Source organism: Symphalangus syndactylus, chromosome 2, assembly GCF_028878055.3.
Source record: "Symphalangus syndactylus isolate Jambi chromosome 2, NHGRI_mSymSyn1-v2.1_pri, whole genome shotgun sequence".
NCBI lineage: Eukaryota > Metazoa > Chordata > Mammalia > Primates > Hylobatidae > Symphalangus > Symphalangus syndactylus.
The window spans coordinates 114,498,924-114,511,653 of NC_072424.2; the positions used below are offsets into that span (position 1 = coordinate 114,498,924).

Sequence of the window (12,730 nt, forward strand, 5' to 3'; positions counted from 1 at the left end):
TCCTGCTTCCACTTCCTGCTTTATTTTTCCCTTCTCACTATTGAATATACCTATACATTTATTTATTGGTTTATTGCCCTATCTGAGTGGAAAGCAAGCACCACAGAGGCAGGAATTTCACTCATTTTGGACACAGCTGTTTCTCTAGGGTCTAACACCGTGTCTGGTAGTGCCTGGTCCAGAGTAAGTGCTCAATAAACATTTATTAAATGAGTAAGCTGATGAATGATGGTTAAATAAAATTATAAGGGCATTCTGGGAAACAGTTACGAGAAAGAAAATAAATGAACTATTTTTCCACAAGACTTCTCTCATTTCTGTTGGTTTATCCTGTGAACTGAAGCCAGGTCCTGAAAATGTCTGTTTTTAAAAAATAGTAGGATGATTTGTACATGCATTAAAACTGATGAATATAGAAGTGGAAAGGCTTATCCACATGACTGCTATGAGCGGAAGTGAGACTGTTTTAAGATCTTTCTCAAAATAGGTGGTCGCACAGCCCACCTCACTTTGTGCACAGCACACTGAGTCAGTGGCTAATCTGAGATTTGGCAACTACTTAGATAACAAAACAGCTAGGTGTAATGATAACTATAATGGTACCAGTGTAAGATTAAAAGTGGCATCATTCTGACAGGCTTCCTAAAATTAACATATGCATATTTTATGTCATGTATTTTAAGTATTAGTTCTTTGGTGCATAACTTACGGCATGAATTTACAAAAGAGAAATATTCCAATTCTGAGTATGCTTTGGATGGTTATGCCATCTATAATAAAAATCCAAATAGTTCATTTTATTAATATTGATAAAAATTCATAATTCAAATTTAACAAGTTTTATAATACAGAATGCATTTATGCCAAGACAGACACACAGCTGAGCTATTTCTTCTTAACTAACACAGACATTTGCTGGAGTATGTAAATGCTAGAAGGGTGTAAAGTCCTTTGTTACTAATGCTCTTGTGTTAATAATTGCACAATTTACCTTGTCATCAGGAAGCACGTGCCAAATAGAGATTGTCTTTTCCTCAACTTCATTGTTGATAGACAAGTAAGAAGGTTGATAGATTTTGGTTGGTTCTAATATTAATACCTTGAAAAGATACGGCAAAGAAACTAATATCAGTGACTTAAGATTGAAACCACTTAGAGCTTCTGTAACACCCCAGCACCAATGTAGAGGATTATTGGATGAGCTTCTGAATCTGTTCCTGCAGTAAACCATTTCAACTTCTGATTGCTATTATTCCTATGAATCCTCCAAGCATTTTACAGTGTTTATCAATTATCATAAGGTTCAATAATGCATCACCTTGTATTGCTAATAAGCTTAGAAATAAATTTTTGAAGTCCATATATGGGTTCAGCTATCCTCAGGGTATCTACTAGTGATAACTTTAAAAAATCTTCTATTTCATCACGTACTACATAAGCTATTTCTATAAATATAAATGTGTCAAAGAAAGACAGAAAAGGTCCATACATAGAATGTCACATCCTTATTTTAGTTTTTCTGCTATCACACTTTATCATACAGATGTAGTAGTATGGTTTTCATACCCATGTAAATAAATTTAGAAATGGTTTTGGTTATTCCTGAGTTTTATATATAAACCAAAGAAACAAACTTAGCTATATGAAATAATAAACACGTTTTTGCACTGCCTTCCAGATGAAACTGGCATCTTCAATAATGATACATTTAGCCTTGTAAGAGAAAAAGAGAAATAAAATTTGTTCCTATTTTGAAGCTCTATGAGGAGTATGTGATAAATGAGTTGAGAATCTCATCAAAGGACAGCATGAAGTATTATATTATTACTAATATCTCGCATTTGGAGTGAATAATACTAAAATAATACACATGCCCTGACTTCAAAGGTACTACAATTCATTATCTACTTGTATAGATGCTTAAAGGCATCTTCCGGGCCCAAATTTCCTAGGCAGACTTCACTAGGAATGTTTAAAAAAAGAAAAGTCAATACTTAACTATTAGAGAAACTGGAATAGTCTTTCTTTCTTTTTTTTTTTTTTTTAGAGATATGTTGGAAACAAGATTTTACTGAATTCCAAATTGGTCCAATTTTGGAATAGTCTTTCTACTCTACTGCTTAACACTCAAGAAAATTATCTTTAGAACTAATCTTGAATCAAGCAAGTTTTCCAAATAAAAGTGGAGGAAAACTCCTTCAGAAGGCTCCACCCATAAGGAATTACAGATTCATAATACAGTAAAACATGAAATGCACCCTTAGAAAGAAGACACAAGAATCTGGGCATATTTGTTTTACTCTAAACTTACCTTAACAGTGCATTTACTTAAGGTACAGGGAACTAGAGAAAGGGAGGTAGAAAAACCAATTTTTCTTTACTCTTTGAATATTAAAAATGTTAAGGGCTCCAAGAATTCTCAGTCAGTCTCTAGCTGTGAAAATAAGATGGGCTATGCCACAAATAAACACACAGTGAGAGTCCATAAGTGAACATATTCCGACTCAGGAACAAACTCATCCAGTGAATCAAAATCTTAATTCCAATCAACAGAGACATAAGCAGTAATGATGAATAATGAAAATCATTTTCCCATCTAAACTTTGCAGAAACGGTGCTCTCATATCTGAGTATCACAATGTATATGAAATCAAAATAATAGAGAATAAAAGGTGGGTTTCCCAAAACATCATCCAACTCTCTTCATTGACAAGTGAGAATATACCCCATTCCCAAATTATGTGGGCACACTATTATATTCAACAGAAGAAAAGAAAAGCACTAACTCCTCTCTTGTTAAATTATGTCTTTATTGTCATCTCAATATTTCTAACAGATAAAATCTGAACTATGTGTCCCTAACTTGAGACAGGAAATAAAAACAAGGTTGTAACCATCACTGTCTAATATTTGTTGAGCTCTTTGCTCTATCCTTGAAATGACAAAATGTGAGAAATGCATAGCACACATTACAGAGGTCACAGAAAGGCTGGGAAACAGACCAGGGAATGGAGGCAATTTGACAAAGCCTTAAAGCTAGATACCCCTCACTTATGAGTTTCTATATTCTTGCTTTTAGTTTCTTGTTTTTAGGTTAATATTATAATTAACTGCTAATTTCATGTATCTGAATCAAAAAGGAAGACTGCAAGGCCTATAAAGAACAGATATTAACCAGATGTTTAAATTTCTACAGAGTCTTTGAAGTACCATACTTCTCTCCTTCCTCTCTCCTGACATTAGATAATGAGTTGATGGTCTCCAAATTTTCACTGTAAGAAGGAAAGGAAATATACCAAGAGGAGAGGTAAGAAAAAAGAATAAATTGAAGTGATAAATGATGGTACCATTCAAATCATTTCCATATAAACCTTCAATTTTCTTTTGCTTAAAGTCACAGTTAATTCTTGGAGAAATGAGAATGAATATAGTATTCAGATAAATAAAAACAATCAAATAATATTTTCTAAAATAGGCCATCCTGGATTTTATTTAGATACATTTCAAAAGAAGGATAATGTTATCATCCTAATCAATACCTACTGCAACCTTTGTAGTGTGAGTCACAGAAGATGCTATGCTAAGGACATAACAAGTTGCAGTGACCAAGATCGCCCCACAGGTACTAACAGGCTGCCTTTCTCTATGAGGGAGAGCACGGGCGGCAAATTCCAGAAGTGGTTACAACTTATTACCCAAATATTGGTCCTGTTTTTCTGCTATGCTATCATGGATATTGAGATTTAAGAATCATCTATATGGCTTTCATTATTTTTTAAAGCAATATCTTTACAGTTTCTGCTGTGCTTCATCATACATGTAAATATAAGAAAACAATCAAGTGGTTAATCCTAAAGCAATTTCCATTAAATTTGGAGCTTCTTGGTAGACTGGCATTTTCTGGAACTCACACAGGTGAAGTCGTTGTAGGAAAACTCAAGAAGAACTACAAAATTGTACAATTTTGTCCTCTGTGTAACAACAAAGTACAGAAAAGAAGTTTTGAGTACCCGAGTTATGAATTCTGATGTAGAAGTAGTATTTAGAGATGAGGGGGAAAACACTGCACTTTAGAGTCTTGTCACAAAAAGATAGACCCCAAATAAGCCACAAAGTTTCAAGATGGAAATGGATTACTGAGAAAAATCAAATATGCCATAAATATGTTGGCAAGATAACACCTACGTGCCTACCACTTGCAGATAACTAAGTGTTAACATGCTGTCATATTTGCTTCGAAATGTTTTCTAAAGAAATGAAATGTTGCAAATAAAGTTGAGGTCTTCAGGATCCCTTACACAATCCTATCATCCCCTTCCCAGATAGAATCCCAGAATATTCAGCAATTCCTATGCCCACCAGCAGGCTCTAAAAATGCTCTTGTCTCCATAATGGTGTCAACCGTTGTAAAATGTTTTAATTCTTTGAGTCCGATGGGCAAAAAAATAGTGTCTCATTTGATTTGCATTTTCTTGACTAACCAGAAGTTAATTATCTCTTCATATAAATTTTTTATTCTTTTTATTTTTATTTTATTTTATCCATTTATTTATTTTGAGATGGAGTTTTGCTCTTGTTGCCCAGGCTGGAGTGCAATGGCATGGTCTCGACTCACTGCAACCTCTGCCTGGCAGGTTCAAGCGATTCTCCTGCCTCAGCCTCCCAAGTAGCTGGGATTACAGGTATGCGCCACCACACCTAGCTAATTTTGTATTTTTAGTGGAGGCAGGGTTTCTCCATATTGGTCAGGCTAGTCTCAAACTCCCAACCTCAGGTGATCCACCCACCTTGGTCTCCCAAAGTGCTGGGATTACAGGCATAAGTCACCACGCCCGGTCTCTTCTTATTTTGCTTATCACTTTACAGGATTTTTTTGCATATTTGGCAAATTGACCATTTTGCACAGTTTTATAAAACATTTTCTCCCTGCCTAGCAGTTCCTATTTGGCATGTTCACGCTGTTTTTTTTTTAATCAAACAAAAATATCCATTTTTTAGTGAAATCAAATTGGTGAATATTTTCCTTTAGGACTTAAAAGTCCCTTTCTTGCTTAAGGATGCCACTCTGAACTGGTGTTTATACCTATATTCTCCTAACTTCTCACTTAATATTTTCTGGTTTATTTTTTATATTCACTTATTTATATTTATATTATGACAAATTCTGTCAGACAAATATTTTTTATGTTCACTTATATTATGACAGACAAATTCATATGATACTAATCTAAATGGGCTCAAAGTGACTAATTTGAATGGTTTCCTTTCATAGCCAGTTTTCTAGTCGATCAAGTCAACAGTCAATTAAATACCTGAATTCTATGTTCTCTTCTTTCACTACATTTACTGCTACTGAGAGCACCAGCTACAGGCAAGCTGCCAGCTCATTCTAAGGTAAGTATTTTCCTAGGCTACACATTATCTAGACTAGAAAATAAAGTGAAGTGTTTCAGTTAGAAAGGCTTTCGCTTAAGGACCCTGCTGAGCTCAAGGCTCCATCTGGAAGCAAGAGTAAAGCATGCTCATGTCAGCAATGGATTTAATTAAGTGAAGTAGATGATCCTATCAACAAGAACTAGAAAACAAGATTTCACAAAAAGAATTGAGAACTGTCACCACCTCTGAGTATGGAAGATAGAGATTAGAGAGCTCAGAGAGATTTATGGCATCACTTTGATGGGGAAAGAAATTTGTACATACAGGGAGTTGCCAGTAATTCTTGCATTGGATGCTGGACAATATTAAGAACTATCAGGAGGGGCATGGCACCATTTGAGAAGAGCAATAGATTTTTTTAAAGTGTGTGTGTGTGTGTGTCTGTGCGTGTTATACATTTAAATCTATATATCTGAAGTCCACTAGAGACTAGCCAAAATGAGTTGCAGACCAGAAACTGCAAGTCATTATTTCCCACGGTCTAAAATGTTGTAAATAGTGGTTGGGGATATTACATCTAACTCTGACCCACCTGGGTAATGGGTAGTGGGGATGGGATAACAATGCAGGTAAGCCTGATACTTTTCACCACAATACAGGAGATAATACTGAAGACCGTGTCAATACAACTGCAGTATTAAGGAAAAGCATACATTGGGCTGGCCTGAAGCTAAGCCAAGAGACAATCTTTGCATTGCTTCGGAAGTACACTTCACCACTTATGAAAAGGAACCACCCAAATTCCATGGCAAAAACATAAAAACAGATCTCATTTCTCTGATTTTGAGAAGTTATTTTTAAAAGTAAGCTAACGCAAACCCACGTGCAGGAAATAAAGGTATTAACCAGATGACTGCAGTTTCAGGGCATAAAAATCAGCCCCCAAGCACTGATACAATCACAGTACAAGATGTTCTTTAAATAAAGAAATGTACTTAGATTTAAAGGAAGAGTACTCACTGGAAACCTAACCACAGTAACATCTGTCTTTGTGGCCTCGACCAGGAAATCCATCCAAAAGTCCACAAGTTCTTGCTTGGCCACAGGCTGTTCTGTGGTCAGTTTCACAAAATGCTTATATATCAAAATTGTCTCTACAATAGACTTGAGGTACCTAAGAAGGAAAAGATATAAAACATGTAACAGACAAATTTAGAACCACCTGTTCCCATGTATCCCAGTCTAATTCTGTAAATGTAATTTATATATGACATTAATAGTTATGCATTCAGATTCACCAAACGTTATTCGTTATTTGTTACACATCATGTGCTTTCACACTTTTTTTTTTTTTTTTATGTTGAGACGGAGTCTCGCTCTGTTGCGCAGGCTGGAGTGCAGTGGCGCATTCTCGGCTCACTGCAAGCTCCGCCTCCCGGGTTCACGCCATTCTCCTGCCTCAGCCTCCTGAGTAGCTGGGATCACAGGCATGCGCCACCATGCCTGGCTACGTTTTCCATTTTTAGTAGAGATGGAGTTTCACCATATTGGCCAGGCTGGTCTCGAACCCCTGACCTCAAGTGATCCGCCTGCTTCGGCCTCCCAACGTGCTGGGATTATAGGTGTGAGCCACCACGCCCAGCCGTGTTTTCACACATTATCTCATTTCAATCTCACAAAAACTCAATAACGTTGGTTATTTTATCCCTATTTTAGAGATGAGGAAACAGGCTTAGAGGGCTTGGTAACTTGGACTAGGACCACACATCTAGTTAAAACATGAACTTTAAAATGCCTATATTCTATTCAAGGAAGCAGTTAATGCATTTGTTTTTAATTATGCTTCTTTGAGGAAGCTTTCCTAAATAGACACTTCATAAGAGATCATTATTTAGCTCTGAAGCAACTCAGCTTACATATTATACAAATACCCTCAAACGTAATAAGACAGATGGTGCCTCAAAAGAAAAAGTTAGGAAAAATGAGGAGTGAGATAATTATAGGTGATAATAGCTATGCAGGCACTTTATGGACTATAAACATGGAAGTTAACATTCCATAAAAATTAAGTTAGTGGGACCTTAAGGCACTGTTTTACGGCTGCGAGTACCATGGCATAGAATAGTGCCTGCTTTCTTGTTAACAGAACCAGGATGCCTAAAATACTGCCATCAGAATGGTCACTGTAAAGAAATAGCAAATGTGACTCAATATCATGTGTGCATCTATTGGTTCCTTTATTTCATATCATTTGCTGAATGCCTACTGCTACACACAGTGCTGTGGGGGTAAATATCAAAAGGTGTTATAACACCAAGAATAAATATCCATGGAGATATGATTAAAGAGAGAGACAACTTAAAAAGCTATACCGTCAGTATCAAGAGAGGCATAACTAAAGAATGACAGAAACACTAAAGAAGGGACTTGGGTGTGAGGAAGGGCTCTAGGTCAAGGTCGGCTTTATGAGCAGGTGTGATGGATGAGTGTTCCCCGGAGAATGTGTGCATTGTGAGAGGCATGCTCAGCACGTGCTCAGACACTCATGCATGAAACCGGCAGTGTGGTATGAAGAGACAGCAGTGTAAACCCAGGGGTGTGACAAGAGCCGAGGCTGGAATGGCTAAAGACAAATCTTGTTTGCTATGACAAAATAATGGACTTTATCCCTTAGGCTGTGAGGAACAATTAAACTATATTGATTTAAGGATTTCAGTGCAGGGGAAGTGTCAGGTGTGCATTTTTGAAAGATCACTGTGATCTTTAGAAAGATCCCTGGGGAGGATTGGCTAAAGGAGACCTGAACATGAGGAAAATTCTTTAAAAAGCCATGAGGGCCTAACATGGTGGTCTCTTCCTCACACGGTTTCTGTGATGAAAACAGCTGAGTCGGTGGCCTGGGCTCTGAGCAGCTCTGGAAAGAGGCTTTCACTATATCATGGTTAGCCTTTTAAAGTCTTTACAGCTAATGGGTAATCGCTACATGTGATGCTAATAAAAATTCTTTTTCTTTTTTCTTTTTCTTTTCTTTTCTTTTCTTTTCTTTTCTTTTCTTTTCTTTCTTTCTTTCTCTTTCTTTCTCTTTCCTTCTTTCTCTTTCTTTTTTCTTTCTTTTTTTTTTTGGACAGAGTCTTGCCCTGTCGCCCAGGTTGAAATGCAGTGACGCGATCTTGGCTCACTGCAACCTCTGCCTCCTGGGTTCAAGTGATTCTCCTGCCTCAGCATCCCAAGAAGCTGGGATTACAGGCACCCGTGATCATGCCCAGCTAATTTTTGTATTTTTAGTAGAGATGGGGTTTCACCCAGTTGTCCAGGCTGGTCTCAAACTCCTGACCTCAAGTGATCTGTCCACCTCAGCCTTCCAAGTGCTGGGATTACAGGGGTGAGACACCGCACACCCAGCCAACATTGTTTTTCAATATGGTCCTGAATGCAGATGGAATTTTGTTTCCACCTTTCCAATTACCACATAAATAATGATGAGATTTGGGTGCACTCCAAGAACAATATGAAATTAGAAAAACACACATATATAGGAAACACTCAAATGTGTCAGTCAAATCCTAAGAAGAAAAGAAAATCAAGAATGAGAATTCCAAAACTGAGATTAGATTACAGAGGAAACAAAGGGTGTATGTTTGGAGTAGAGGTCTAACAGCTGCAATAGAAATGTGGTCTCAGGCCCCAAACATAAGTTATATTTGCAGGTGCAAAATGCGTGGCCTCTGCATGATTCACATGGGTGACACTGGCCAACCTGGGCCAGTGGGTTGGTCAATGTGCAGGACAGGCTAAGTCAGGAACCTGCTGACATCAGCTATGTCCAAAGTCATCAGAATTTATGTGTAACACATTTTATGAATATCACAATTTTCCTCTATACTCTGCATTTTATTTTATAAGCAAATAAAATCATCTAATTGTCAGTCCAATAAATATAATATGGGAACAATATGGAGCTGTTTATTAAAAATAATTGTATCAACATATAATAGCTAATTATTACCATGCTGGTGTCTTCAGTTTAAAAAGCTTTTCAGATGCTTGAATGACTCTCATATGGTCATTGGCTAGGACACTGGCTCCCAGAAAAAATCCAACTTCCCAGTAGCTCTGGAGTTTTTCCAAGTTTCCCTTTTTACCAAGAAGACTACTTAGCTTCACCCCTAGAATACAAACAGGAAGTAGAATGTTACAAATGCACCCCAGACAGGTAGAACCAGGTTTTCACTAAAAAGTAAAATTAAGCTTTCATTCCTCTTTTCAGATTAAAACAGCTTTGTTAAGTTTCTGATTATTAAGGTGGTTTCAGTTCACTGTAAAAATAAGTCATAAAAAGGAATGGAACACTGATACATACCATAGATGAACTTGGAAAACATGCTAAATTAAATAAGCCAAACCCAAAAAGACAAAGGTTGAGTGATTCCACTTACAAGAGGTACCGATAACAGTCAAATTCCTAAACGTGGAAAGCAGAATAGAGGTTACTAGGGACTGGGGGAAGAAGGGAATGAGAAGCGATAGTTTAATGTGTACAGAGTTTTAATTTGAAAAGATAAAAAAGTTCGGGAGGTGAATAGTGGTGTTGGCTGCGTAACAGTGTGAATGTTCTTAATGCCACTGAAGCGTGCACTTCAAATGGAAATTTTTGTTATGTACATTTTATCACAATGAAAACTTTGGTAAAAAACAATAGTAAGTCAGACTAACCAGAAAGGCACACAGAAGAAAGTGAAAATTAACCTTTAATTTGAAAACCCAAGGATAACTGCTATGGTCACTTTAATGTACATAAATCTAGAATTTTTATCTATGACAGTATATGCATAAATTAAAAGGTCACAATACAAACATTGTTATGTAACCTTCTTCTTTGTCTTTTTATAACATAGATTCTTAAATAAAAAGGAAAATCTCACCTTTTTTACGCTGAAATTCTATCAGTTGAAGTATAAATGTATACAGTATATATATTTTGCAAGAGTAAAATGCTATAATAATAATTTTAGACACAAAAAGTTATACACTTAAAACATTAAAGAAATAAGGAAATATGCCTGACGCGGTGGCTCACACCTGCAACCCCAGCACTTTGGAGGGCCAAGGTGGGAGGACTGCTTGAGCTCAGAAGTACTAGACTGGCCTGGGCAACATAGCAAGATTCTGTCTCATGAAAAAAATTTAAAAATCGAAAAAACAGAAAAAAAAGGAACTAGACTGACAGATAATACTGTCTTGTTATGTCACTGTCTTAAAAGTCCTGAAATCTGGTAATGTAGATACTCCAACTTTGTTCTTTTTCAACACTGTTTTGGCACTTCTATGTTCTTAAGGTTTCATTAGATATTTTCAATTCTACTGTGTCTTGTATTATTTTTGCATTTTATTAGTATTTGTTTGCTTAAAAAGAATATATCCTTGTAGCATTGTTTGGTGCCACTAACATCCACCACATTAAATTGTTGGGAAAATTATCTGAGATTTAGGAATAAGGCAAAAAGGTAGGACATATCATTTCAATATCATACAAGAGGATAAGGCCACTCAAGGACTATCTCAGGAAAGTGACGCTAGTTCATCTCATTATGTACCACTTATTAAAGGCTCCAGACATACAGAAGTTTACTTGTTAACTTGCAGACTTTTGTCCAGTAGAGATGCAAATTTCTGTAGAGTGGAATGAATAAATCCCTAAGATTTATGGCCTATGGACATAAAACAGCTTTTTTTTTTTCCGTAATCAAACTCAGATATCTTATCTTAACATTTCTTTGTTGTCTATGAATAGAAATGTTTTTTGAACTGTACATTCCATCTTACTAGTTTCCATATTAGTTGAGTTAAATAAAATATTTTATATGTGTCTATTTCATATTTGCTGAGGGTCATGATTTTATATGTGTCCATTTTATATTTGATGAGAGTCATGATTTTACCTTTTTGAAAATTATCTGTGAATGAAATAAAATAACCTTTAAAATTTTTCATGTTACTTTTTATCATATAATTCCACTCAAACCATAAGTATTTCAGGAAAATGTCCATTTGGGAATTCTTCACATTTTGTGAGGGTAAAGAGGGAACAGCTTTGCCACTGCTATTTCACGAGATGAAAAAAAAAATTATACATGCATAGGACAACACCCACAGTCTTCTATCTGGACATAATTTTTTTGTTGTTGTTTTTGAGACAAGGTCTCACTCTGTCACCCAGGCTGGAGTGCAGTGGCACGATCACTGCTTACTGCAGCCTTGAATTTCTGGGCTCAAGTGATCCTTCCACCTCAGCCTCCCAGGTAGCTGGGAGTACAGGCATGAGCCACCATGCCTAGCTAATTTTTGGGTTTTTTTTCTGGAAAAACAAGTTTTCGCCATGTTGCCCAGCCGAACTCCTGGGCTCAAGTGATCCTCCTGCTTAGACCTGCTAGCTGAGATAACAGATGCTACCACAATTGGCTAATTAAATTTCTTTGTAGGTTTTACTTTTTACTTTTTTGTAGAGACAGGGTCTCACTCTGTGGGCCAGGCTCATCTCCAACTCCTGGGCTCAAGCAATCCTCTCGCCTTGGCCTCCCAAAGTTCTGGGATTACAGGCATGAACCACCATACCTGAACCAATAATAGTTTTAAAATAAAATTTCAGATGCACTCTTGAACCTCAGAAGTTCATTTTGTGGTGGTGATATTTGGTTTTGGCCTTGCCATACATTTATCACATGATCGTGACACCCAACAAGCATTTGGATAAAATGTGTATTTTTGATGTCAATTAGTATTTTAGCATATGGATGTATCACAATTTATTCACCCAAATGCAGATGGGTGGCCATTTTTATTACTCTAAACATTCTTGTACACACAGCTTTGTGTATTTGCTCAATTATTTCTTTATAATAAAGTTCTAAACGTGGATTTGTTAGGGACAGAAGAAATGCCCATTTTTAGTGTTGATGCATTTTTGCCAAATTGCCCTTAGAAAATGCTGTACCAATTTATACTTTCACTGGAGGCATCTGACAATAAGCTCTTACCCACACCCTTCCCAGTGAGGGGGACTATCACGTGCATTCATCTTTACCAATATGACAGAGGAAAAAAAGGAACATTGTTTTTTTTAACCACTGAGATTGGCTCTCTTTTCATGTTTGTATTTCTTTTGTGAATGAGCATTTATGCTCTTTGCACAAACTTGTTTCTACATGAAGACATTAATCTTTTAAGTATGGAGTTAAGAACATGGCTCTAATTTTTTATATTTAGAAGTCCGTTCTCTCTCTCTCTTCCTTTCTTTCTCTCCCTCTCTCTCTTCCTTTCTCTCTCTCTCTTCCTCTCTCTTTCTCTCTCACACCCA

General features: G+C 36.6%; 1 protein-coding gene across 6 annotated transcripts in view; it reads right to left on the minus strand.

The window, feature by feature from the left end:
* Window positions 1-12,730, minus strand: part of MAP3K5 (mitogen-activated protein kinase kinase kinase 5) — a 241,144-nt gene that overhangs the window by 92,628 nt on the left and 135,786 nt on the right. For all 6 annotated transcript variants that reach the window (XM_063622337.1, XM_055264868.2, XM_063622338.1 and 3 more), the window contains 3 exons: window positions 9,383-9,542; window positions 6,397-6,550; window positions 992-1,099 (listed from right to left, as the gene is read on the minus strand). In XM_063622337.1, the coding sequence (XP_063478407.1) occupies window positions 992-1,099; window positions 6,397-6,550; window positions 9,383-9,542 (422 nt within the window). The remainder of the gene's footprint in view (window positions 1-991; window positions 1,100-6,396; window positions 6,551-9,382; window positions 9,543-12,730) is intronic.